Source organism: Marmota monax, unplaced genomic scaffold (genome assembly GCF_021218885.2).
Source record: "Marmota monax isolate L192 unplaced genomic scaffold, Marmota_monax_Labrador192_F-V1.1 WCK01_AAM20220418_F8-fsc00076, whole genome shotgun sequence".
NCBI classification, from domain to species: domain Eukaryota; kingdom Metazoa; phylum Chordata; class Mammalia; order Rodentia; family Sciuridae; genus Marmota; species Marmota monax.
Genome location: NW_026692843.1, coordinates 854,964 through 878,795, shown reverse-complemented (window position 1 = coordinate 878,795; position 23,832 = coordinate 854,964). Strand labels below are relative to the sequence as shown.

Below are 23,832 nucleotides of genomic sequence, written 5' to 3'. Positions count from 1 at the left end.
ATTATACAAACTGCTGCTTCTGTTTCCAGTCCAGATTTCTAGAAATTAAACCCTGCCGCCGTCGCCTCTTCCCCGGGGCCACGCTCAGGGGCGCTGCGCTCATCTGCGACCTCCGCGGCTCTCCGGCCCCCTCTTCTGGAGCACGGGTCCCCTCGCAGGGGGATGCAGAACGACCCCAGAGCAGGCTCTGCCCGAGGGTGCAGCGGCGAACAGGCGACCCAGGCGCTCAAGGCTGCGGTCCAGCCTTCGGAGGACAGGGCTCGGCACACAGCCCAGCTCCAACCTCTAGGTGCGGCTGCCGGATACTGTAGACATAGCCATCAAGACAGCAAGCAGAGAGCATATGGAGGCTCCCGCGGAGTGGATTTTCAGCACAGAAACCGCAGCCCAGCCAACAATCCCAATCCACAAACTCTTCCTGTATAAAAAATATTAAAAAAAAAAAAAAAGCGGGGCGCACTGAGCTTTCTTTGCCTAGGGTACTTACAATCCACTGCTGATTACACATTCACCTTCTCTGCCCAGAGCGAAGCGAAAGAGGAAGCAGATGGGAGCAAAGCGCCCGTGGCTCTGGGCGGCAAAGTGTCCGGGAGCCAAGCATCTCTTTTTCAATCTCTTTCTTCTTCCTGCTGCTTGGCAAAGTGGTCCGCTACAGATTAACGGTGAAAGGAGCTCTTACACGCTGCACGAAAACTCGATTAAAGCCGCTGCTCTGAGCACCACGCTCAGGACTTCAGCAACCCCCGTGCGCAGCGGCCATCTTCTCCTACACCTGCCTCTTATTTAGATATATTCATTACTTACTGTGAGACTTGGGTAAACAAGCATGAAAATATTATATGGTAAAAGGAGAGGGAGAGAGAGAGTAGAAAATAAAAGTGGCCCATACTTTTACAACCCCAAAAGGAAAGTGCACACCAACCTCAGGGTATTTCCAGTTTGAGCCAAAACTAAACATGCCAAGCCAGAGCAATGTTTTCAGTTCTCCTTCCAAGGGCTTGCTTGTTCCCAGCTCTTCCACCAGGGATAGTTGTGTCACAAGTCCTGAAGGGGATGCCATTCATTGAGAAAGAGTGAGAAGAGTCATACTGGACAGATCTGGGTTTAAATTGTCTGAACTATAATGATGGGGTGACCCAGTGGCCTCAAAAGGGCATGTAGAAAGCCCGGGGTTCATCCTGCTGACCTGACACTTTCAGAAGCAGGGTCCTCCTTTTCAGACCACTTTTCAGACCCATCGGTGCCCATTCAGCCATCAGCATCTTCAACTCTAACTGGAACCTCCAGCCAAGGCCAAAGTCCAGATTTCCTTGACCACAGTACGGGCAGCAGGATACACCCTCTCACTGCTTTTGCTGCTTCTACTGAGCCTCTGGAATCTCTTCCTGAGCATGGACATCCATCTGTAACCATGATGTGCTCCCTCGTTAAGAAAACTCTGTGGGTGTTACAGCTATACGTAAGATAAAGAACCATTCACTAGTGGCAGAGACTGCCTCCTGGAATGGGCTGAAGGGAGGAGCTGACTAGAAAGTGAAGGAAGCAGTTGCTCCCTCTAGGTCATGAGGGGCTAGAACTGGAACAAGGTGCCAGACGAGGGCCACCTGCTGCCAGGGCTTTAGTCCTTGGCGGGGGGTCTGGCTGCCTCAGGAACACTCAGGACATTTGTGTTGGAGAAACAGGTGAGAGGTGGGTGGGCGTTTCTCCACTCTGCCGAAGCTGCCCTTAGGTGGTCAAGCAGCTCTCTCTGCTCCCCAGCCTCTGGGTTCTTTGAAGAGGCTGAGTCCAGGCTGCGTCTCTCCTGGATGGTACCCTGAGATCCTCCATCTGAAAATGACCTGTCCCTCTTAAATTTCAAGAGCACCAGCTCATCTCTCACCTCGCTTCAATTTTGTCCCCAATAACCTCTTAGCAGATGGAGAACATCTGAGTCTCCTCTGAACTACCCTGTGACAGCCACGTCTCTGGACCTGGAGTCTGGTGGTGGTATGTCCCTATGGAGGTACTAGGCCTGTTCCAGGCATTCTAGGCACCACGAGGCAGTGAAACAAGTGGTCTTTAGAACGCCATCATGTGGGCAGGAGGACAGAGCATGCATACAGTGTCTTTAGAGGGCCATGGATATTTTCTATCCCACCTCTGCCTTCACTTGGGGCATTCCTTTGATGTCTCCCAGTCCCTTGATCTCTCGCTTTCCTTGATGTGAAGTGGGGACCAGGAGGATCTGTGAAAGATCACAGGCCACTCCCTCAGTGGTAAGTAGGAAGTGAGGAGATCCTGACCATAGGAGAGGGGGAGCCCTTATTAGTAATTTGAATGGTCCCCTCCCTAAAGGCCTGTCCCCTACTCACTCTCACATTAGGACACACAATCCCTGTCTCTTCTGTGGCCACCCACCCTGAGAAGACAGGAACCCAGCAAATCTGTGCAAAGATCTTGAGGGATGCCCAGCTCCTTGTGGGCATCACTATCCAGCCTCACAGGGGGCTGCCTTGGTGCTTCAGCACCAGGTATGGGCCGACATCTGACCTAGGACCCAACAAGGAGTGGATGCCTGGGGCACTGTCTAGGACCTGCCTTCCCCCAGAAAGCCCCTGTCCTGGGTCCTAGTGAGGGTTCCTGGGCTGCAGAGCCATAAGAGCAACACAGAAGGGTGCAGGGTGGCTAGGAAGGTTCCCACTTAGGAAACCCAGGCTCCACCCGTCTCAAAGCTCCACAGAGATTCCTTAAGATTTAGTCTCAGGAGATTCCTTAAGAATTAGTCTCACTCCACCAAAAAGTTCCATGCAATTTAGAACAAAATCCAAACAGCTCCCCTGCCACACAGGTCTTTCCCCTGGACCATCCCCTGCTCTCCCTCCCTCCCCTCTGAGTTCCTTCCCCATCACTCAGGTCCAGCCACGCTGTCTCCTTCCTTCCCGAGTGCTACAGAATTGCCCAGCTGGTTCCTGTGCAGGGCCTTTGCTCCTGCCCCTTGCCTACAATGCAACCTTCAAGCCAGATCGAACGGGAACGCCTCCCTCCTGTCTCTGTGCTCAGATCTCATCTTCTCACGATGCCTTCTGCCCACCAGACATTGTGCCCTCCCCACTTACGGCAGCCACTCTATCCAATCACCTTGTGGAAAAGATGGAAAAGAAAATGAAAATTTGTTGCTATATAAGTGGAGGTTTTGATCTTTGGAAAGATGTCTATTCTGGTCCTTTGCATTTTTAATTGGATCCTTTATCTTTAAATTATTGAATTGTAAGAATCCATTCCTTCTAAAACTGTATCCAAAACACCTCTCCCTCTCTGAATTTTAATTTATATTTGTGTGTGTGTGTGTTGTCTGTCTCCCCATTTAGAGTGCAAGTTTCAGGAAGGCAGGCACTGTATCTCTTGTGTTCAATTGTGTGTTCCCAAGCCCTAGAACAGCAGGCAATGGACATTTGCAGAATGAATGGGTAGAAAGAGGACAGCCCTCTTCACACAGACACTTGCTCTTCCTAGATTCAATCTAGACACCAGGATTCCTTTCTTTGAGCAGCAAAGGACCAGTGCCAGAGGGGCTCTGACCCACCTGCTTCATCTCCTGCAGGCAAAACCATTTAGAAGCTTCTGCACTTTCTTTTCCTCCCTGTCTTCTGTCCTCTCCTCTCACCTACCCTAGTAGGTATTGAGTGGCCCAGAGTCCTCTCAGGTGCCATATAACCCCTTGGTCCCACTGAGTTTTGGACCCCCTAAGACTTTCATTACTGGGGAAGAGCAGCAGAGGCCTAAACTGTCACCTGTGCCACCCCACTGGTGATCCTTACAAACAGGCCAAGGCTCAAGACCAGGTCATTTCCCTGAGGAATTACTCCAGTGCCAACCCTGCCAGATGCTGAGGCCTATAAAGAGCTCAGGGTAGGCACTGCCTGCTGGGACTGCTGGCAATAATGCAGTCACACAGCTGCTGTGTTCTCACCTATATCGCCACTTGTGCTGCCAAACTGACACGTTTCCCTAGAGGTGGCCTGATAGCTTATGAAACCAGACGGTTACGAAACAGAGAGATATAAAAGCCTGCTAGCCTCAGGGGCTGCCTGGCCCCTTATAAACATGGAGGTTGCAGGAAGGCTCATCGTTTCAGCTCTTTTAATTGCCTCCAGTTTGGCAGAGTTGAATTCAACTGAGGCTCAAGGTAAGAAAATTGAACCAGATTTCTCAGTACAAGCGGGAAGAACTTCTATTACCAGGCTTCTTCCAGAATGTCAAGTTTTCATATCTGCCATTGGCTCCAATGCAGAAAAAAAAATCTAATCTAATATTGTAGGTGGGATTCAGAGTTAGTACTAATTTTACTCAGGCTTATATGACAATGTACATGGAAAGATATAAAACACATAGAATTACACTGGGCAAGTTTGCTAGTAAGAGAGTTTATCTTCAGAAAAGAATCAGAGTACATGATATATATATATATATATATGGAGTGTATGTGTATTTATATAATTAAAAAACAATATAAATTTCCAACATTTATTTTGTTATGGAGAATCCAACAAAGAACACCGGCAAATTTTTAAAAATCTATGAGAAAAGGATCTACAAGAAAGCATTTATTATAAGAGGGAAAGGAATTATTTTAAATTTGTACAATATGATGTTGTGTTACACATGCATTCAAGCACTTCAGAAATTTGGAAGAGAAGAGGAAAGAGTCCAGACATGTTTCCAGAAAGGATTTAATGATGATTGGTTCTGGTGGATGGGATTGTGGGATCAGACTTTTCTTTCTTGATTGCCTTTTCTTTTTGATTTTTCCTAATGAACATACTATTAATAGTTACTGTTAGGTAAAACAAAATAAAGACTATTGTTATGAGGACATTTCAACTCATCTGAGATGGAAAAGAAAAAAAAAGAAGTTTGTTGTTTTATAAGTGGAGGTTTTGATCTTTGGAAAAATGTCTATTCTGGTCCTTTGTCTTTTTAATTAGATTCTTATTGAATTGTAAGAATCCTTTACACATTCTGGATATAAAGATTCCATTTAAAACTGTCTTTCTTCAAATGTTACTATAGTTGCTTTTATGGACCATTTGAAGGAAAATTACAATTTCTCCCTAGTCCTCCAAGGGGGCAAAATCAATTGCTTACAGCTTAGTCTGGAGGGAGCAAAAAGCCCTTTACAGTTAGCTGCATGCTTGTATGAATATTTAATGTAGGAGGTAGGTTCTAGTCGCTACTAGAGGGTCAGGGCTTGAGGACCTTCCTCAACACTAGGTGTGGTCTCTACCAGGCAGATCAACCTGCACTGCCAGTCTGGGAGGAGCCAATCTGGCAGAGACCCACAAAGCCCTAATCCTGAAACTCAATGCTGATGAGAACTGCACTTGGACCATAGAGAGACCAGAAAACAAGAGCATCAGAATCATCTTTTCCCATGTCCAGTAAGTAGAGCCTTCAGTTTCCTATCAAGTGTGCTTGACCTTTGGCTCAGTGGAGTATGGGGGAAGTCACTCTGTGGAAAGAGTTCAGCCATCACTGGAGGTGGTAGTAATTCTAATGATGATGGTGATGATGATGATGATGGTGATGATGGCTTATAGTTACCCATGGAGACCACATGCTGGCACTGGCTTACAGAGGTCCTTCAAAGTCAATACTAGGATTACAAACATAGGGAGGTTAAAAACTTATCAAGGGGCTGGAGATGTGGCTCAAGTGGTAGCACGCTCGCCTGGCATGCGTGCGGCCCGGGTTCGATCCTCAGCACCACATACAAACAAAGATGTTGTGTCTGCCAAAAACTAAAAATAAATAAATAAATATTAAAAAAAAACTTATCAAGATCACACAAATAGTGAATGAAATGACCTTGCTAGACCAATTCCAGATTCTAGGCCTTAAAGCACTAAACCTGTGATTCCAAACATTGATATACATAAGAAGCACCTGAAGGGCTCATTGAGGCACATTTGCTAACCCCTCCCCCAGGGCCTCTACTGTGGGGTTGTGGGGCCTGAGAATTTGCATAGGAACCAATTTCCCAAGAGACGCCGATGCTCCTGGTCCAGGTACCACACTGAGAACTGTGGCCATGTACCACTGAAGTCAGAGTTGACTGCCCCGGAGGAAAGGGGAAAGAAGAAACTTTACTTCCTGGGATGATAAAATTATTAAGAAACATAGATGTTATTCCTGATTTGTAAAGAGAGAGAAAGAGAACAAAAGCATGAGAAGAAAGGGAAGGCAGAAATAAATATTTAGCATTTATCGATCACTTGTGTGCCAAGCCTATGGAAGATGCTTCATGTTCACAATAGACTAAATCTCCTGCAAGAGTAAACAGTGTTATGATATTCCTATTTTACAGAAGATAAAACTGAGGTCAAGAAAGTTTAAATTGAGCGGGGGATATAGCTCAGTTGTTAGAGTACTTCCCTCACACGCACAAGCCTCTGGGTTCAATCCCCAGCACTACACACACACACACACAAAAAAAAGTTTACATCACTTGTTCAAAGTTACACCACCCATGGGTGACTAAAGTGCAAAGGGAACTTGGTTTCTCTACCCTAGGATTGTTTGCTCTAAGCCGTCTTGGACATATGCCCTTATGGACATTTGAGGAGACCCTATCAGAATGGATGGAAAACTGAAATCTGGACTGCCCTGTCCAATGCAGAACATGGGACTCTGTGTGAAGGAGGAAGTGGTGATATGAGGGGAGGAAGGGGCAGTTGGGAGATGCTAAGATTCCCTTTACCTTGAGTGCCGGCTATGGAAGAATATTTGCTTCTCAACAGCCTTGGCTATCAAGCGTCCATGGGGACCAGCTCTAACTAAGAAGGTTCTACACCAAAATAATCACATGGGTGACAGGAGTGATGGAGATGGGAGAGGGAGCAAAGTCCTGGCTTCTAGGCCCATATTTAATGTTAGTTGATGTAAGGTATAGATAAATCAGTTCGCCTTCTGAGCCCATCGAGGTTGATGGTGTGTGGTTTGGTTTTGAAGATGGTGAGGATGGTGATTGGTCTTGGAGAGGTTTGAATGAAAGTAGATGTGCCCCTGCTTCATAAATCATCGTGCCAGTCTGAGCAGTTGACTGCTCTGTGAAACCCCTTTTGAAGTGTCTCTTCACTAGCCACAAGTACATTCTGCCCACAGGCTGGATCCAGATGGAATGTGCGAAAGTGAAAACATTCAAGTCTTTGATGGAAACTCCACCAATGGGCCTCTGCTAGGGAAAATCTGCAGTAAAAACGACTTTGTTCCTGTCTTTGAATCATCATACAATACACTGACATTTCAAATACTCACAGACTCCACAAGAATCCAAAGATCTGTCTTTATTTTCTACTACTTCTTTTCTTCTGGCACCTGTAAGTCGACATCTCCACATCCTTTCCCCAGCCCTCCCACAAACAGGTTTCACCCCTGCCCGCCTGAGTTGTAATGCTGAGTCTGAGTGTGTTCCCTGGAGATCTCTCCACTTGGGAGAGCAGCAGTTCTTTCTTAAGTGTGTGGGGTGTTAACTGGAGAACTTGTTGAGCCACAGACTCGGGCTCCACCTCCAAGATTCTTAATCCTTGGTTCTAGGGGAGCCTGTGAACTCTTCCTTCTAACTAGCTCCCATGGGAGGCAGAGGGCTGTGGCTGACCAGATGGCTCCAGCCTGAGAGGTGCTGTGTTAAAGCTCAAAGCAGAGATTCTACGTTCAGCCTGTTTAATCAGGACCCTGAGGCCATCGGCCGAGTCTGTGGTGCCTCCCTTGGTCTGATTTGTTAGATATGGCTTCGATGTTTATCAAGTCCCTCAGGTAAGTCTGCCAACAAAGACTGGGAAGCAGGTGTTGAGAAAAGCTGGCCTAAGTTTTAGATGTCAGATGTTAGGTGGTTCCACAGTCATAGCACCTTAATTCCATTTTACCCAGAGTAGAATGCTGAGAACTTGAGCAAGTGGATTCACAGGGGAAGGCTCCACTCTGGTTTTCTTTGAAAAGCCCAGAACTAAATGTGACACTCTTTTGCTTACTCCACTGATTTCTCAGTGTCATCAAATATCTGGAATGGAGTAGTCAGGCTTTTCCCAAGCTGGACCCAGGCCCAGGTAACTGAGATGTCCAGCCCCTATCCGATTCAGACCATCGAAGCCATTTTATATCTCCCCCAAAGGAGTCTTCCATGTTGCCTCTTTGTTTGGTTCATCCCCCTTCTTGCCTGTGTACTTAGCAGGACAGGGAGAGACAAGGGAGTTTTCATGAAGGCTATGTCTGAGCTGAGCTTAATAAAGCAGGAATAGGGAAGGGCAGAGGCAGAGGGCTGTGGCTGACCAGCGTTGAGCAGAGCTGGGAGGACAGGGCAGGCTGGAATAGCAGGTCGTGTGCAAGTGGCCAGTGAGACTGGACAGCTGGGCTGGAGCCCAGTGAGGAAGAACCTCTGATGCTGGCCCTGGGAGTGTGTCTGTATTGTCTATGGCTCAGGCCGGGTAATGGAGGGCCTCTCCAGGAGGGACAATAGATCGCTTTAGTATGATCCATTTGGCAACAGTATAAAAATTCCTTCTCTCCACTGTACTCAGGGGCAGAAAGTCCAGTGATAAAGAAGAATGAAAACCTCAGTATGCATTCCACAGGAAAGACAAAAATGGAATGACACTAAGGGGAAGCAGGTTAACTTCATGCCCCAAACAGAAATTAAAAGAAGTCTGCATTTGATTAACATTCTTGATAACCTTCCTATTCCTTACAGCTATTCCCAACTGTGGTGGTTACCTGGATGCTATGGAAGGATCCTTCACCAGCCCCAATTACCCAAAGCCGCACCCAGAGCTGGCTTATTGTGTGTGGCACATACACGTAGAGAAAGGTTATAAGATAAAACTAAGCTTCAAAGAGATTTTGTAAGTACTTCTGTCGACTTCCACTGGAGCAAAGCAGTGAATCCACCTGGCTACTGGGGGACCTGGGGAAGGGAAATGATCACAGGCATCCTCCCCGCTGTGGGCACTTTTTCAAAGAATTGACCTAGAAGGGAAAATACTTAGCAATACTATTGTGTTGAACTAAGTGAACTATTTTCGAGGCTAGGGACTGACATAGACCCAGGGTTATCATCGTAAGCCCATGATGCCACTGTAAAGACGAATCTCTAATCGCTTAAGAATGGGATGATAGAAAATAGCACTGGATTGTTGTTTGAAAAGCCTTTTCATGGGAGGCCTTATTCTTAGCCTGGAAGTCGATCAGCACTGCAGGTTTGATTTCATCGCTGTCTATGATGGCTCCTCCACCAACTCTGGCCTAATTGAACAAGTCTGTGGTCGCGGGACACCCACTTTTGAGTCTTCCTCAGACTCTTTGACGGTTGTGCTATCTACAGATTATGCCAACTCCTATCGGGGCTTTTCTGCTTCCTACACTTCAATTTATGCAGAAAATGTCAACACTAGTAAGTCATGTTTTATGTTTCTTGGATATATTGCATACATAGAAACTTCTCCTAAATTCTCAGCCTTCCTCTGGCTGCTCCTATGTGGGACTGTCATACCTACTGGGGGGTAGCTGTAACCTGAGACAGTTCTGTGCATTACTTGATCCAAGGGGAAATACATAACTTTATTAACTTCCTTAGAAGGAAGGCTTCCTTAGAAACACGGACTGGTTTCCTCAATGCTTTCTGCAAAGACAACTAAAAATATTAGATTCTAGCCCCAAAGACAGTGAACATTATAAAAAGTGTACATATAACTGCTCCAGTATCTCAGGCTTTTAACTACCCATTAGGGCAATATGGGTTTTGGCTTTTTATGGCTTCAACTGCACATGAAAGTCCCAATTTCTAAAATTCCTACCTGGCCCCAATGTGATCATCCTCTCTCTTCCTTCCTTTTCTTCCCAATAGCATCTTTAACTTGTGCCTCTGACAAGATGAGAGTCATCATAAACAAATTCTACCTGGAGTCATTTGGCTATAATGAGAATAACTTACAACTAAATGACCCAACTTGCAGACCCAAAGTATCAAACGTTGTGGAATTTGCTATTCCTCTGGATGAATGTGGTACAATCAAAAGGGTAAAGTGAAACTCTTGACACCTGGGTTCTGTCAAATGCTGAAGGCGGCTGCTGGTGGGCTTGGATAATGCCTGGAAGCTTTTGTCACAGAGCACAGCCATGATGGGCATGTGTGGATATACAAGGTGCACACTCATTCACACACATGTCAAATCACTGCCTTCATCTTCAAGGGGGTTGCAGGGTGGTTGTCTTGCTCAGAAGGTGAAAAACTGAAAACTCACTAGGGAGAGTTTGAACATCTATGTGCTGTGGCTTTAACAGTCTACTGGGAACACTTGTGCATAAAATGCTTACATCTGGGCTGGGGTTGTGGCTCAGTGGTAGAGCACTTGCCGAGCATGTGTGAGGCCATGGGTTCAATTCTAGGCACCACATAAAAATAAATAAAAAGTAAAGGTCCACTGACAACTAAAAAAGTATTTTTAAAAATGCTTACATCTTACACTTAACAAAAACTGGGCTGGATTTTTAAGGTCTTTTCCCTTCCCTTGTAAAGACAGAAGGTAGAGACATCCTTAAAAAAAAAAAAAAAAGAAATTTACTGTACATCTGTGATTTATTTTATATATTCTAGAACTCCCATTCAAGATCTCAAAGATTTTCAACCAGTAAGTCCTTTTAAATACATACTATGAGCTTTTCACTTGGGATGTTAAAAATCATACACACATACGCACATACATATATGCATATATAGAGAGAGATTTATATATATAGTACATATATTTATATATCATATATATGCACATGCATACACATACATACGTGTATATATATATGTGTGTGTGTGTGTGTGTACGTATTTATTTATTTTTCTTTTTTCCAAAACTGAACACACAGGCTGTATTCAACTGAGGAAGGCAGACTAGGGAGCCCCTATTCAGAGCTTCTGTCTGTGTACATTTGGAAAACTGCCCAGGTAACCACACTAACTAAGTGCTCTTTATGCACTAAGTTAAGGACAGTATGTTGTAGGGGTTGAAGTCTCATAGGGCTGCAAATTTGCATTCAAAATAGATTTTAATGTAGCTGAAAGCAGCTCCATCCAATTCTATCTTCAAGTCGTTCTAAGATAAGCTATGTCCTTCATTCCACAGTGTCGTCATTTCCCAGGACATTTCTTCAATAAAATTTACATTTAAGGGCTATAGTATTTTTGTCATGAAAGCTGTTATCTCACGGTTTAAGAACATTATGTTAGGGCTGGGGATATGGCTCAGTTGGTAGAGTGCTTGCCTCAAATGCTCAAGGCCCTGGGTTCAATCCCCAGCACCACAAAAACAACAACAAAAAACCATTATTTTTCTACCTGCAAGTGTTATTCACATCAATGCTGTAAATTATTACTGGGCTTAAAATATAAAATTTGAATTCCATCTTCTTTGGCAGGTAGAAGACCATTCAATTACTTACACCAATATAATCACTTTCACTGCATCTCCGACTTCGGCAGTGATCACCCGCCAGAAACACCTCCAGATTGTTGTGAAGTGTGAAATGGAACATAATTCCACCGTGGAGATGATGTACATAACAGAAGATGACGTTATACAAAATCAAATTGCACTGGGCAAATACAACACAAGCATGGCTCTTTTTGAGTCTGATTTATTCGAAAATCCCATACTTGAGTCACCGTATTACGTGGATCTGAACCAAACACTTTTCGTTCAAGTCAGTCTGCACACCTCAGACCCAAACTTGGTGGTGTTTCTGGATACCTGTAGAGCATCTCCCACATACGACTTTGCATCTCCAATCTATGACTTAATCAAGAGTGGGTAGGTATTAATGTAATTGATGCATGATATTCCTTCCCAGGAGTAATAATTGTTTTAATGAAGTAATATTTTTGTACGTGGATACATATAAATTTTTCCTAGTGCTACTACCATGGAATTTTATTAAATTTATCTTAATCAATTTATAAAACACAGTAACTGCTTACTAATCTCAAATAATTTAATTAAAATATTTATGTAGGCACCGGTATCCTCTAGAATTTTAGATGTATTTATGAAATATTTGCTGGTGGAGAACAAATTTGTTTTTCATTAAGAAGACTGCATTTACATTTTTGCTTTTTTGTACATTTTGATTCTTTTCCTCAAAAACCCAGAAGATAACGTATGTTGCCTTTAGAATATAATGTCATCAGGAAAATATATGTAGCATTCTTAAGAGAAAAAGTATAAAGTTCTTTGAAAAGAAAGGTTTTCCCTAAAAGTGGATGGATTTTAACTACACCAGCCATTTATCTATATTAACAACAAGCATATTAGGAAGGGTGCTTGAGTCCCAGTACATAGGGATTGATTTTCTGGTTAATTCACATGTACAGGAATTGTAGCGTCAGGAGGAATCTTTCTGTCTTACCCAGGAATCAGATCTGTGGTCTGAGCCACAGATGCTGTCTTTCATAGTGATTTCTAGATTTACAAATTAGACAGTCGAGAGAAAACTTTGTGTCATCTCTTTTTAATATGGAACAGACTGAGCTGCTGGGTGTCCTCTGACTGTGTTCATGAACTCTGTTCCAGATGTAGTCGAGATGAGACTTGCAAGGTGTATCCCTTACTGAGACACTATGGAAGATTCCAGTTTAGTGCCTTTAAATTCTTGAGAAGTCTGAGCTCTGTGTATCTGCAGTGTAAGGTTTTGATATGTGATAGTAGTGATCATCAGTCTCGCTGCAGTCAAGGCTGTGTCTCTAGAAGGAAGCGGGATACTTCTTCATACAAGTGGAAGGCCGACTCCATCTTGGGACCAATTCGTCTGAAAAGGGATCGCAGTTCGAGTGGAAATTCAGGTAAGAACAAAGCTGATTCATGATCTAAGAACAACTCATGGCTCATCAAATGCTTCTCAAATCTAGTTGTTCTTAAAATATGCAGATTACAGATTTATAATAGAGATTTTAGCAAATAAGTGATGAGTTTTAAGCACATGGAATTAGTACTTATTTCTATCTGTTGGTAATATGGATGCCACAATGGGATAAGCTCCTGATACTGATGATTCACCATCATTTATATGCCTTTTGGACTCAATTCTAAAAATAAGTTAGCTTACCAACTCCATATTATAGATGCCACAGCAGATAAAGAATCAGAAAGAATGTATGTGAACTCCTAAATGAGTAAAACAAATCAACAAGCATCCCACATAATAGCCTATTGAAAAAAGTAGTTATTTAATTAATTAATTTATTTATTTTTTAAAGAGAGAGAGGGAGGAGAGGAGAGGGGGAGAGAGAGAGAGAGAGAGAGAGAGAGAGAGAGAGAGAGAGAGAGAGAGAATTTTTTAATATTTATTTTTCAGTTTTCGGTGGACACAACATCTTTATTTTATTTTATGTGGTGCTAAGGATCGAATCCAGTGCCCCGCGCAAGCCAGGCGAGCGCGTTACCACTCGAGCCACATCCCCAGTCCTAGTAGTTATTTTTTGAAAACAAAATCTATTATATTAATATACAACAAGCCAGCTTCCTTCGAAAGGACTGAGACTGAGATCTGCCAGATTGCATGGGAAAGAGACAGGGGAAAATACTTGAGGATGGTCCAAAATTAAATGGCACAAGAGAAACCACAAGAAATAAAAACTCTCTGTGATTTTATCTCCCGTGAAAGTGATGCTGGCAACAAATCCTGTGACTTGCGTATTTATTTGTTATTATTAGTTTGGATAATATAGGAGCAATTCTGGTTTGTAGTAAAATATTTCTGTGCAAAAACAAAAGAGAACAATCAAGTTAAATTTAATAACTTTTATAAATACATTAACTAAAAGGCTTGTATGGTGTCCCTTCGGCAATAGTTTGAAACTATTTGAAAGTTTGTGAATGGAAGCCATTATAGAAATACCCTGCATATTAGAAAAGTATTCTGTTATGAAGGAATAAACAAGACTGTTTTCTGTCCATCAAATAGATATTTGACAACCATGGGACAGAGTGACTATTAATAAACAAATCTGAATTTTCATTGGACTATTTATGCTTGAATTCCACATGGTGTTCATGTTACATCAAGGAATCAAACTATGTCAATCATTTGAAATGAATATATTTAAACATAAACATAATTAATTTAAATATTTGATAATGTTCCCTCTAGATTGTGTTGGAATTATGTGTTACACATTAATGTTACCCATTCATGCATAAGAGTCATTATGTTGAGATATAAATGTTACCAAATTTTTGTAATGCTAATAGTTTTTAAACAAATTTGTTTCCAATTACAGAACTTCTGCATCAAACACATGCAGACAAAACTCAGAGCCAGCCTTTTGACCGTCTGCATCTGTTTTCATTCGTGGTTCTTGCGCTGAACGCAGTGATTGTGGCTACAATTGCAGCAAAGCGTTTTGTAAATCAACGGACGGAATACAAATACCAGAGGTTGCAGCACCATTGACTAACTGGTTCAGCCCTAAATGAAACACATTTCTCCCTGATGCTGAAAGAAATGGTACCTCATGGCTACATAGGTTATGAATAAATCAGGAGGGTCCCTTAAAAATGCACAGGGCTTCATGTCATTGTGCCAGTGTGTCTTGTTGCAGGATGACTGAAATCACCAAATATCACATCTGTAAGCTCTCATCTTAGGAATGAAAGGCATTAATGAATGAAAATCATCTCTTCTCATAAATAGAAAACATTTTTTTTTAAGTTCATGGGATTAAACTCAGGGGCACTTGGCCACTGAGCCACATCCCCAGCCCTATTTTGTACTTTATTTAGAGACAGAGTCTTACTGAGTTGCTTAGCACCTTGCGTTTTGCTGAGGCTGCCTTTGAACTCACGAGGCTCCGGTCTCAGCCTCCGGAGCTGCTGGGATTACAGGTGTGCGCCACTGCACATGGCAACATAAAACATTTTAAACAAATACTAAATGAAAAGAAAAAGTTTACTTTTACTCAAGAAAAGGAGTCTTTAAAGTTAGGTACTTTCATTTTTTAGATGCTAAATAAAAAATGTAAATATAAAATGCAAACAAGGAGCAGCCAATATGCTACTGTCCTGCAGGGGCTCAGATTTGGAAAAAAGGTTTGGGATTCTGGAATTTGAAAGAAGATGTACCAAGGTGCAGTTGGGATTGTAGACATTTTTTATTCGAAGATGGCAGCAGCCCCCAATCTTCTCCATAGGCCTTTTTTTTTTTTTTTTTTTTTTTTAATGTGCAGGCAAACAAAGAAGGCACAGTGCCAATAGGTTACATAAATGAGCACATTCTCACAAGCAGATATTCATGACCTTGAGCCCACATGCTGAATCAGGGTGCTTATGACTTTGACTATATGCTAAAACACAGTGGGCTAGAAGTCTCAGGGAGGGAGCCTAACTCTAGCTTCTATATAGTCATAGACTCTAGATGGTTGCCAGAACACGACACTCAGAGTTCTGGCTTCTAATGTAAATCCAGCCATGTTCCTGAGTGCCCAACGCATGCATTGTACCCACAGGACACTGGAGGGAATACACAATGGATATGAGGGACAGTCTGCTCTCACAGGGCCAGTCTTTAGGGGCCTGATAATTTTCCAGATCCATTCCAGATCCTCCTCCTTTTCTTTTTAATATCTTCATGTAGTTCTTTTAAGCAGCCATGTAGTGACTCTCTTATGTTCATCACAGAACCTAAATCCAACTACTGCAAACTTTTGAATATTTAGATATTTAATTAGAATGGGAAAATCACATTCAGTACTTAAAACAGCACACCTGTCTGGCAGCTGCTGCCCTTCAGCCACCTCTTCATCAGGGACTGACCAGAGGTTCTCTGATGGCCAACACGGCAGGTAGGCAGAGGCATATCAGGCCCAGATGTGTAATTCTAAGAAAATTGTCAGATTTATCAGAATTATCAAGTACTATGTCTCACTAGAGGGTGAGATCATGTCACCACGAGTCTGAAAAGTCCTCGAGCTGTACTCGTGCATTTTCAGTATGTATGCTACTGTTTAGAATTTTTTTTCTTTAATAAGCACTCTAGGGAGTGATAAAAGGCCCTGGATGTGAAGTTGGTGACCTGAGTTCTGGTCAGGGATGCTGCTCAGGTCACCTTCAGCCTTGGTCACCACAACTTAAAATAGGGGTTGGTAGCAGCTGCCCTCCCCACTTTGGGGTGTGATGAGGATTACAGGAGAGAACGTGCCAGCACTTGGGGGCCTCCATGCCCCACTCATCACCAGAGGAGTCCTCACTCCCACCCCGGAATCCTACTCGGAATCTGCTTCCTAGGGCCACACTAGCACTGTCATAGGTGAGGGTCAGATTGGAAAACAGGCTCTGATGGGAGGCTTCCTGGAATGTGTACTCAGAACCAGCAGGGGAGAGGGAAGCAGGACCCGGGAGCTGACAGGGTGGGACACAGCTGCAGTCAAGGGCCCAGGCAATCCTGCGCAGCCCTGGAGCTGGCCTGGCCCCTCAGAGGTCCCATCAAGGCACGGTGCTCAGAGCTTTGCGTGCCACCCTAGCCAGTCTGGATGAGGGCTGCTCTAGTCAGGGCTGTGAACTTAGACAAGACAGTTGTCTTGAGCTGAGGGAAATCAGCCACCAACACTCCCAGCAGCCTGGAGAAGGAGTGGCTGGTTGAGGAGCATCTAGGTGTCACCTCTGAGCAGCTACTACACCTACTTCCTCAAACAGCAGGATTTTCAGAATGTCTCGCTAGGCAAAGCCACCTCTAAGCTGTATCCAAGAGACTTGCTTAAAGTGTTTCAGAAAGACTAAAAACAAAGGGACTGGCAGTGGAATACCAGGCACAGACAAACAGAAGGGCCAGGGAGTAGAATCCAGGCCACCTGCATGGCCTCTGCTGTCCAAGGGGGTAGAGTCACCTTGTCACTGCTGGGCACGGGTGAGAGCCTTGGCTTGCCACTGGGCCCTGCTCTGACCAGCGCAGAATGAAAGTTTCTGCTTGTCTTTTCCACATAGCGGTAGAAATGGAAGTCCAGGCTCTCCACCTGGTCTGCACCTGACATGGGTGTGCAGGTGAAGGCCTCACTGTGGTCCAGAGCTGATGAGCATCCCAGTGCCCACCTGTCCTCTCTGACATGCTCCTGGTGAGGTGAGGAAGGAGGGCAGGAGTGCTGGCGGAGGGTGAGACACAAGGATCCTCATTCCACCTTTGCAGGCTGGGGAGGAGTTGGGCCCTGTGTTCCCATGATGATTGGCTGGAGGACACTTTCTGCCTAACAGTTTGCTGTCTTGCTAGGTGGCCCCTTTGCTGGTTCTTTGGATGGAAAAAACAGCCTTCCCTTGAGCTTCTCTTGGTCTGTACCCTTGGTGCTCCTGATCATAGGCCTACCCCTGTTTTGTGCCTTTTGATCCATGGGGCAGGAATGTTGCATAGTGACCTTGGCTTTCAAGCCTTAATAGTCTTAAGAACCATTTCAAGTGTTTTCGATAGAGCCGCTTCCCAGAGGAATTCATATTCAGCTTTGTTTGGACTTTTACTTAGTTACTTTAAAAAAAAGTTAGTTCTTTCATTGTCAGTACTTTCCACACTAGGAATTTGTTAAAAGTCGTAAAATGCTGGATATTCCTAGCTATTAGCCTTTACTTCCTCCACACACTGTGGATAGGCAGTCAATGGGCAGATGAACTGTGGAGAGTAGAAACTCTAGCAGCCCCCAATTACCCAGGAAAACCCCTTGATTCTTTTAAAGTTCTTGAATGAAACAGGTGTGAAAATTACTGTTTTATATGACTGAAGATGAAGTTCCTCAGGGACAAATAATGAATTTGATTTAAAAATGTCATTTTCACCAAATTGGCCACTAGTTATATTTCATCAATTTCTATGTGTGAGAACATCATCAAAATGTATATTGGCATCATATTTTTCTGAGGCAGTTCCTGACTGAGGACACGTCTGTAATAAAACTGAGATGCTCCCCTTAGAGGCAACACCTCTTTGGGTCACTTATCAGATTTTCACTTCTCAGGACCTAAGGGTTAGTTCCCAGATCCCACTGGGAACTGCCCTCCTCCCTGAGGGACTGGATGTCTGTAGTCTCAGCTCAGGCATGCTGTTTATCCACAAAGGCCAAAATAATTTCTTGGAGGTGGGGACTCATATTTTCTTTTTTTTTGTTTGGTATGGGGGAGTGAATTCAGGGGCACTCAATCACTGAGCCACATCCCCAGCCCTATTTTATATTTTATTTAGAGACAGGGTCTCACTGAGTTGCTTAGCACCTTGCTATTGCTGAGGCTGGCTTTGAACTTGTGATTCTCCTGTCTCAGCCTCCTGAGCTGCTGGGATTATAGGCATGCACCACTGCACCTGGCTCATACTTTAAATATTACAATTGAATATTTCTTGAGAAGTGAAAGAAAAAAATAAATCATCTGACTGTGTCTTTCAATACAACTTTGAAGGTAGTGAGTCTAGGCAGGTCTCTTCCAGTCAAGAGAAATAGATTAAAGTGGGTGCTGTCTCCTTTAACAGGGGATGCTGGGATATGCTTGTCTTTCCTTGTTTGCTTTTAAATTTCTTGTGTACTTTTCAAATTTTCCAGATGCTTTTGCAATCTGAGAACCAGACTGAGAACATGAGCATGTGGGTTCTTGGCAGCTCAGAGAGCGGACGCTGTAGTTCTTGATTTATGCATTGGCCTATCTTTGTAAGCTGCAACCTAAACCCCACAAAGCTCCACCTAGTTCCCTTTGAAACAGGACAATTAAAGCTTGTTTGGTGAATCAATGGCATGTGTGATTCAACTGTCCTGTATTAGAGTGTAGAGAAAAATGAGCAGTGGCTTCCTGACAGGTGCTTGGTTTCTTTTTCATAAGACTCTTGGTGAGATTTGAAAATAATTCTCACACCACAAGTGGGATAGAAGCAGGGATCCATCCACTTATTAGCATCTGAATAATAAGGAACCAAACTGAAGACATAATCTTTAAATTGGCCATAGGGTAGGAGAGAACCCTGCTTTTGATAATAGTTTGTACACTTTAAGACAACAGTTCTCGATAGTGAAGAATTAGAAAATCAGCATTTTGAGCCTACAAAGAGTAACTGCCTTAGAAGTTCGGTAACCAGAGAAGGTTTATTTAGTGACACACCTCAGAGAAGCAATCTCTTCTGTTTCTTTCACCTGTCTCTACGTAGATAATTTCTGATTTGTCAAACACTGCTTCACTGAAGGAAATGGACCTTCCTTCCTACTTTCTAACAGATTTACATGAAAGCTGCAGACATCACACCAGGGTCTTGCTCTGAGCAGCTGCTCTGTGGATCTCCAGTGGCCCGACCACTGGGAAATGCTCAGTCTGCTTTTCCTTGGCCTCAGCGAGGCCTGTACCTCTCCTACTCCGCCCTGCACAGCTCTGGGAGCAGCGAGAGGAAGAGTCCCCTTCTCTACACACAGCAATCTCACACTTCAGATAGATCACATCGTAGCGGTCAAGAAAGCCGAAGGCGTTGAATTTGAACTGGGCCACATTCTTCTGGTGGGATTGGAGGTTGGCATAGCTTTTGTCTTTGATGCACCTGGTGGGAAGAAAAACCCCAAGCCCAAGAGATTAATCTTAAGTATAGTGTGAAATTGCTCTAAACCACAGACCTCTGAAATCCAGATGGAGTCTTTCTACTACCCACTCCAAAGAAATGACTAAACTGTGTTTTAACACTACTATGAATGGAAAGTCACTATTCCTAGCCACAAAATAAACACAGTGAGAACAAGGTAATTACATACCAGCTACAACTCTTGCCTTCAGAAGGATTAGTCTATTTTGTCCAAAAGGAAGATTATAAGTGGGTTGTATTATTTGAAGATTATTTAATTTTATTTTTAAATCTTAGGGCAGCCACTGAAAAAGTGAAGGAAAGAAGTATAGACAACACATCAAAAGGAGCTAAAATGGAATCACAGAAAATGTTCAATTAAAACCAGAGAAGGCACCAAAAGGGAGGGTGGGAGGAGAAACAAAGAACAAATACAATGCATAGATGTTTGATTTTAATTTAACTCTCTCAGCAACATGAATGGTCCAGATATGCCAATTTAGAGACAGAGTAGATAAAAAAGTGTAGATTTAAAAAACAACAACAACAAAGATTGAGCTAGAGTTACACATTGTCTCCAAGAAACCCACTTTAAAATCAAAGACACAGACAAAAGTACAGGGCTGGAGAACGATACTTCATGTGAACACTAATCAAACGAAAGCTGGGGCAGCTGGGTCAATTTTCAATAGAACAAGCTTCTGAGACAGGATAATTATCAGGGACAAAGAGGGACATTATATAACATAATCAACCCTCCAAGAAGATAATCTTTAACCAAGATAACCAAGATAAGGATTAGTCCTTAATCCAATTCACAAACCTCAACGTACACCCTCCCTACAGTGGAACATCAAAACACACAGGCAAACTGACAGAACCGCAAAGAGAAACTGACAGACTCGCCACCACAGCTGGACACTCCAATATCCTTCTATCAATGATTGGCAGGCCCAGCAGGCACAAAACCAGAAGGGATGTAGATGGCCTAGGGCACCTTATTAATGCACCAGAGCTAACTGGCGTTTCTAGAACACTCCATCCAAAAAAAGCAGAATACACATTCTCCTCAAGCCCAAGTGGAATTTCATCCAGAAAGACCACATTCTGGGCCATAAGAAGCATCTTAACAAATTGAAAAGAATAGAGATCACACAAGATACATTCTCAGATTATAATAAAATTACACTAGAAATCAATGACAGAAATATTGCTGGAAAAAAATTCCCCAATATAGAGAAAGTAGACCACACACTTTTAAACAACCCATGGGGCGGTCTCAAGCGATGTTTAAAAATATTTTGAACTAAGTGAAAATGAATACCCCACATCAAAATTTGTGGGAGATAGCTAAGATGGTGCTTGAGAGGGCAGTTCACAACATTCAAAATACATAGATTAGAAAAGAAGAAATCAATCATCTCAGTTTCAAAAAACTAGAGAAAGAAGAGCAAATTAAACATAAAGAAGAAAGAAAATGTGTTGGTTGTTAGATTCTGGAACCAAACGGAACCTCTTGCCCTAATACATTCATAGGGATTCTTCACTCTGGGACTCAGGGCAGGTTAGTGCCACTGCGTGCACCTCCTGGGCCTGTGCTCACACCACCGTGGCAGGTGCTGTCTTGCTCCTCCCTTGGCCTTTGGAGGAGTGATACAGTGCTTCTCATGGGCTTTAGACCGCTGCAGCTTTCACCCTGCTAATGGTGCTGTTGAAAAGCGATAAGGTTTTGGTGGCAACTGCCTATCCATTAACATTTTGTCCCTGTTAGGGGACAAGGGAGCTAGAAAGACAAACCACTTGCCTAAGTACTAATTTGGAAAGTCACTTGGTTAGCCAAAGGAGCCAGAGAAATCTCACTAGAATAACTAAGCTTAGTTTGGGAAACCCATCAGCCCATCAGTATTGGTCAAAGGGGATCATGAGTGGGAGTCTTAACCATAAAACTAGAAAGAAAGGGAGGCTTAGGCCTGAAAGGGTAGAACAGAGCAGCAGGGGTCTGTTCAGGAGTGCTTGGCATGTCAAGGGAGGTTGTTCAGGCTGCCTATTACTATATCCCCCACTGGGATCCGGGCTAGGAGGACCCCCCCACTCAGCCTCTGGTGAGGACCCTTGCACAATGCTCCAGGTTAGGATCTCCAGATCAGAGGCCACAGGTTCCTAAAGGAATGCCGTGTGGATATTGCAGTCAACAAGGAAGGACTTCCATTTTCCTTACCCCTTCTGGATCAAATCATACTTGATGGTTGTGAAATCATGGGGATCCGGAGAAGCCACACAAGTATCCACGAAGACCCTCAGGCTGGGATCGGCGCTATGGAGGGTGGCCTGGAGGAAGACCTCTTTCCTCTGGCTGTCGGAGTATGGTACCATGCCCCCCACAGGCTGGGACCCGGGAGACTGGATAAATGAAATGGACACATCGTAGCCGGCACCCTCTGTCTGGTCATCAGCTCCATGAACGACTTCAACTGTGGGCGGATTGTTCACCTTGCAGGTGAATTTCACCTGGGGCACCTTGTGCCGTACAACCACTCGGCCCGAGTGGCCCCGTATCCGGCCTCTGATGGAGTTGGAGTAGCTGAGGGAGCCGAGGTGTTCCTGTGAGGACAAGAGGGGAGCTGGTGGCCAGTGCTCCTGGCTCCCTGACAAGCACCTGCCCCGAGACCTCGCCTCCCTCTCCTGATGGGCACCAGCTCATTGATGTGCTGGAGGGCACTCCTGGACCTCTGGGGAGCTTAATGCCAGGAAGGGATAACACAGTGTGTGGGTGCTGTGGGAGCTCCTGGTGGGCGGGAACCCCCTCTCTCTGAGGGCCAAGCTGTGCCCCTATGAGCTGGGTGTCAAGCCCATGATGGCAGCCTAGAGCTTGCTCTCTCTTGAGTCCCTGAACATGCTCCACTCTCTCAGCCACCCCCAGGCCACCCCATGCTGTGGCTTGTGTTTCCTGCCTACCCTTGAGCCCCAGACCAGTCTGGCTTCAGGTGAGCTTCAGGCCTGACCCTGCGGCCGTTGGCCCCAGCCTTGCTCCTTCAACTCCAATGTGACTTGCAGAGGATGAGGGGATGCTGACAGCGGTCCCTGCCTCTCGCTGCCTCCTTCCTGTTCCCTGCGTGGAGGTCTAGAGGCTCAGCTTGTGTAGGGCCTTTGGCTGAGGAAGCTATAGCATCAGGACTCCGATCCTGGACTCCCTGCCTCGGGGCCCTTCCCTCTCTGCCCTCTCTGCCAGCTGAGGCCAGTGCTTCTCAACCTTTTCTCCATTATGGTCTTCGGGAAGGAGTTTTCTAGACCCTTTCTTTCCTACTCATCCTGTCCTCTTTCCGGCCCCCATAATATGACAAATATATCATTTGTGTAATACTCGCATTTTATCCACAAAGGAAGATTTTATTGCTTTTGCTCCTAAGAACCAACATCTAGCTCTCCTCCCTCACAAGGGGTAGAACTGCCCTCCTTGAGAATGTACAGCTTAAAACAGAAGCCAAACTCCATGCCACGAGGCCCTGTGCCCTTCTAATCTGCCCCTGGACTCTGGCCCTGAGTTTCTTCCTCACCCACCCACAACCAGCTTGTGGCTGCCCCACCCTGCTCTAGCGGAGGCCTGGCGCGCCTCTCCTGTGCCTACCCGGCCGCTCCACCTCGCCACTCAGCCTCGGCTCCTCAGCCACCACTGTTTAAAGTGGTATCCCTTCCGCCCCATGCCATGTCCCAATGACAGTTCTTGTTTGATGACCTCTTTCCCCTCTTCACTACTCAAAAGACTCGTTCAGGGCTCAGCTCTGTTTCCTTGAACAGAAAAGCCATAGGGCAGGAACCGTCAGTTCTGCGGCTGCCATGTCCTTAGCACCTAGGTGACTGCTCAGCCACTGACTTTGAAATCAGACTCAGAACCTTCCTGTGACAATGTTTTCCTCAGGGTGCCCTTGGACTGGCCTCCATCCTCTGTGGTTGCTGACTGCTGTGCTCTGAGGTCAGAACATGGGCTTTTCTAGGCCAGCTGGACCAGCCAGGGCCAGGCAGGACATCTGTAGGATCCTCCCCATAGACCAGCAATGCCTGGGGCTGCCCACCTTCCAGACATGTGGGGGCTTCCAGCATGGCCCTGGGGGCAGGGACCTCTGAAGTGGACCACAGAAATGAAAGGATAAGAATGACCATGGTCTGTCATTGAATCACCATTGATCTGTCATATCAGATCAAATGTGAAGTATGGAATTCATGGTTCTTTTGGGTCATGTAAATCGTTTGAATGAA

General features: G+C 44.6%; 2 protein-coding genes across 2 annotated transcripts in view; one reads left to right on the top strand and one right to left on the bottom strand.

The window, feature by feature from the left end:
• Positions 1-4,031: 4,031 nt before the first annotated feature.
• Cuzd1 (CUB and zona pellucida like domains 1) lies at positions 4,032-14,578 on the top strand. The gene is made up of 9 exons (XM_046448896.2): positions 4,032-4,165; positions 5,267-5,417; positions 7,141-7,355; positions 8,723-8,873; positions 9,204-9,421; positions 9,875-10,047; positions 11,440-11,831; positions 12,591-12,859; positions 14,297-14,578. The coding sequence occupies exons 1-9, from the start codon at positions 4,084-4,086 to the stop codon at positions 14,467-14,469; spliced, it is 1,824 nt and encodes a 607-aa protein (XP_046304852.1). The 5' UTR covers positions 4,032-4,083; the 3' UTR covers positions 14,470-14,578.
• A 3,094-nt stretch (positions 14,579-17,672) lies between these two features.
• LOC124095573 (deleted in malignant brain tumors 1 protein-like) overlaps positions 17,673-23,832 on the bottom strand; it is an 88,733-nt gene continuing 82,573 nt past the window's right edge. Inside the window, exons 34-35 of the mRNA XM_058580777.1 lie at positions 21,797-22,179; positions 17,673-19,560 (exon numbers count right to left, since the gene is read on the bottom strand). Coding sequence (XP_058436760.1) covers positions 19,269-19,560; positions 21,797-22,179 — 675 coding nt within the window. The 3' untranslated portion in view covers positions 17,673-19,268. The remainder of the gene's footprint in view (positions 19,561-21,796; positions 22,180-23,832) is intronic.

Coding starts and splice junctions, on each gene's coding strand:
- Cuzd1 (XM_046448896.2), top strand. CDS start 4,084: ATGGAGGTTGCAGGAAGGCTCATCGTTTCAGCTCTTTTAATTGCCTCC. Junction 4,166..5,266: donor GAATTCAACTGAGGCTCAAG/GTAAGAAAATTG, acceptor GGTCTCTACCAG/GCAGATCAACCTGCACTGCC. Junction 10,048..11,439: donor AATGTGGTACAATCAAAAGG/GTAAAGTGAAAC, acceptor CTTCTTTGGCAG/GTAGAAGACCATTCAATTAC.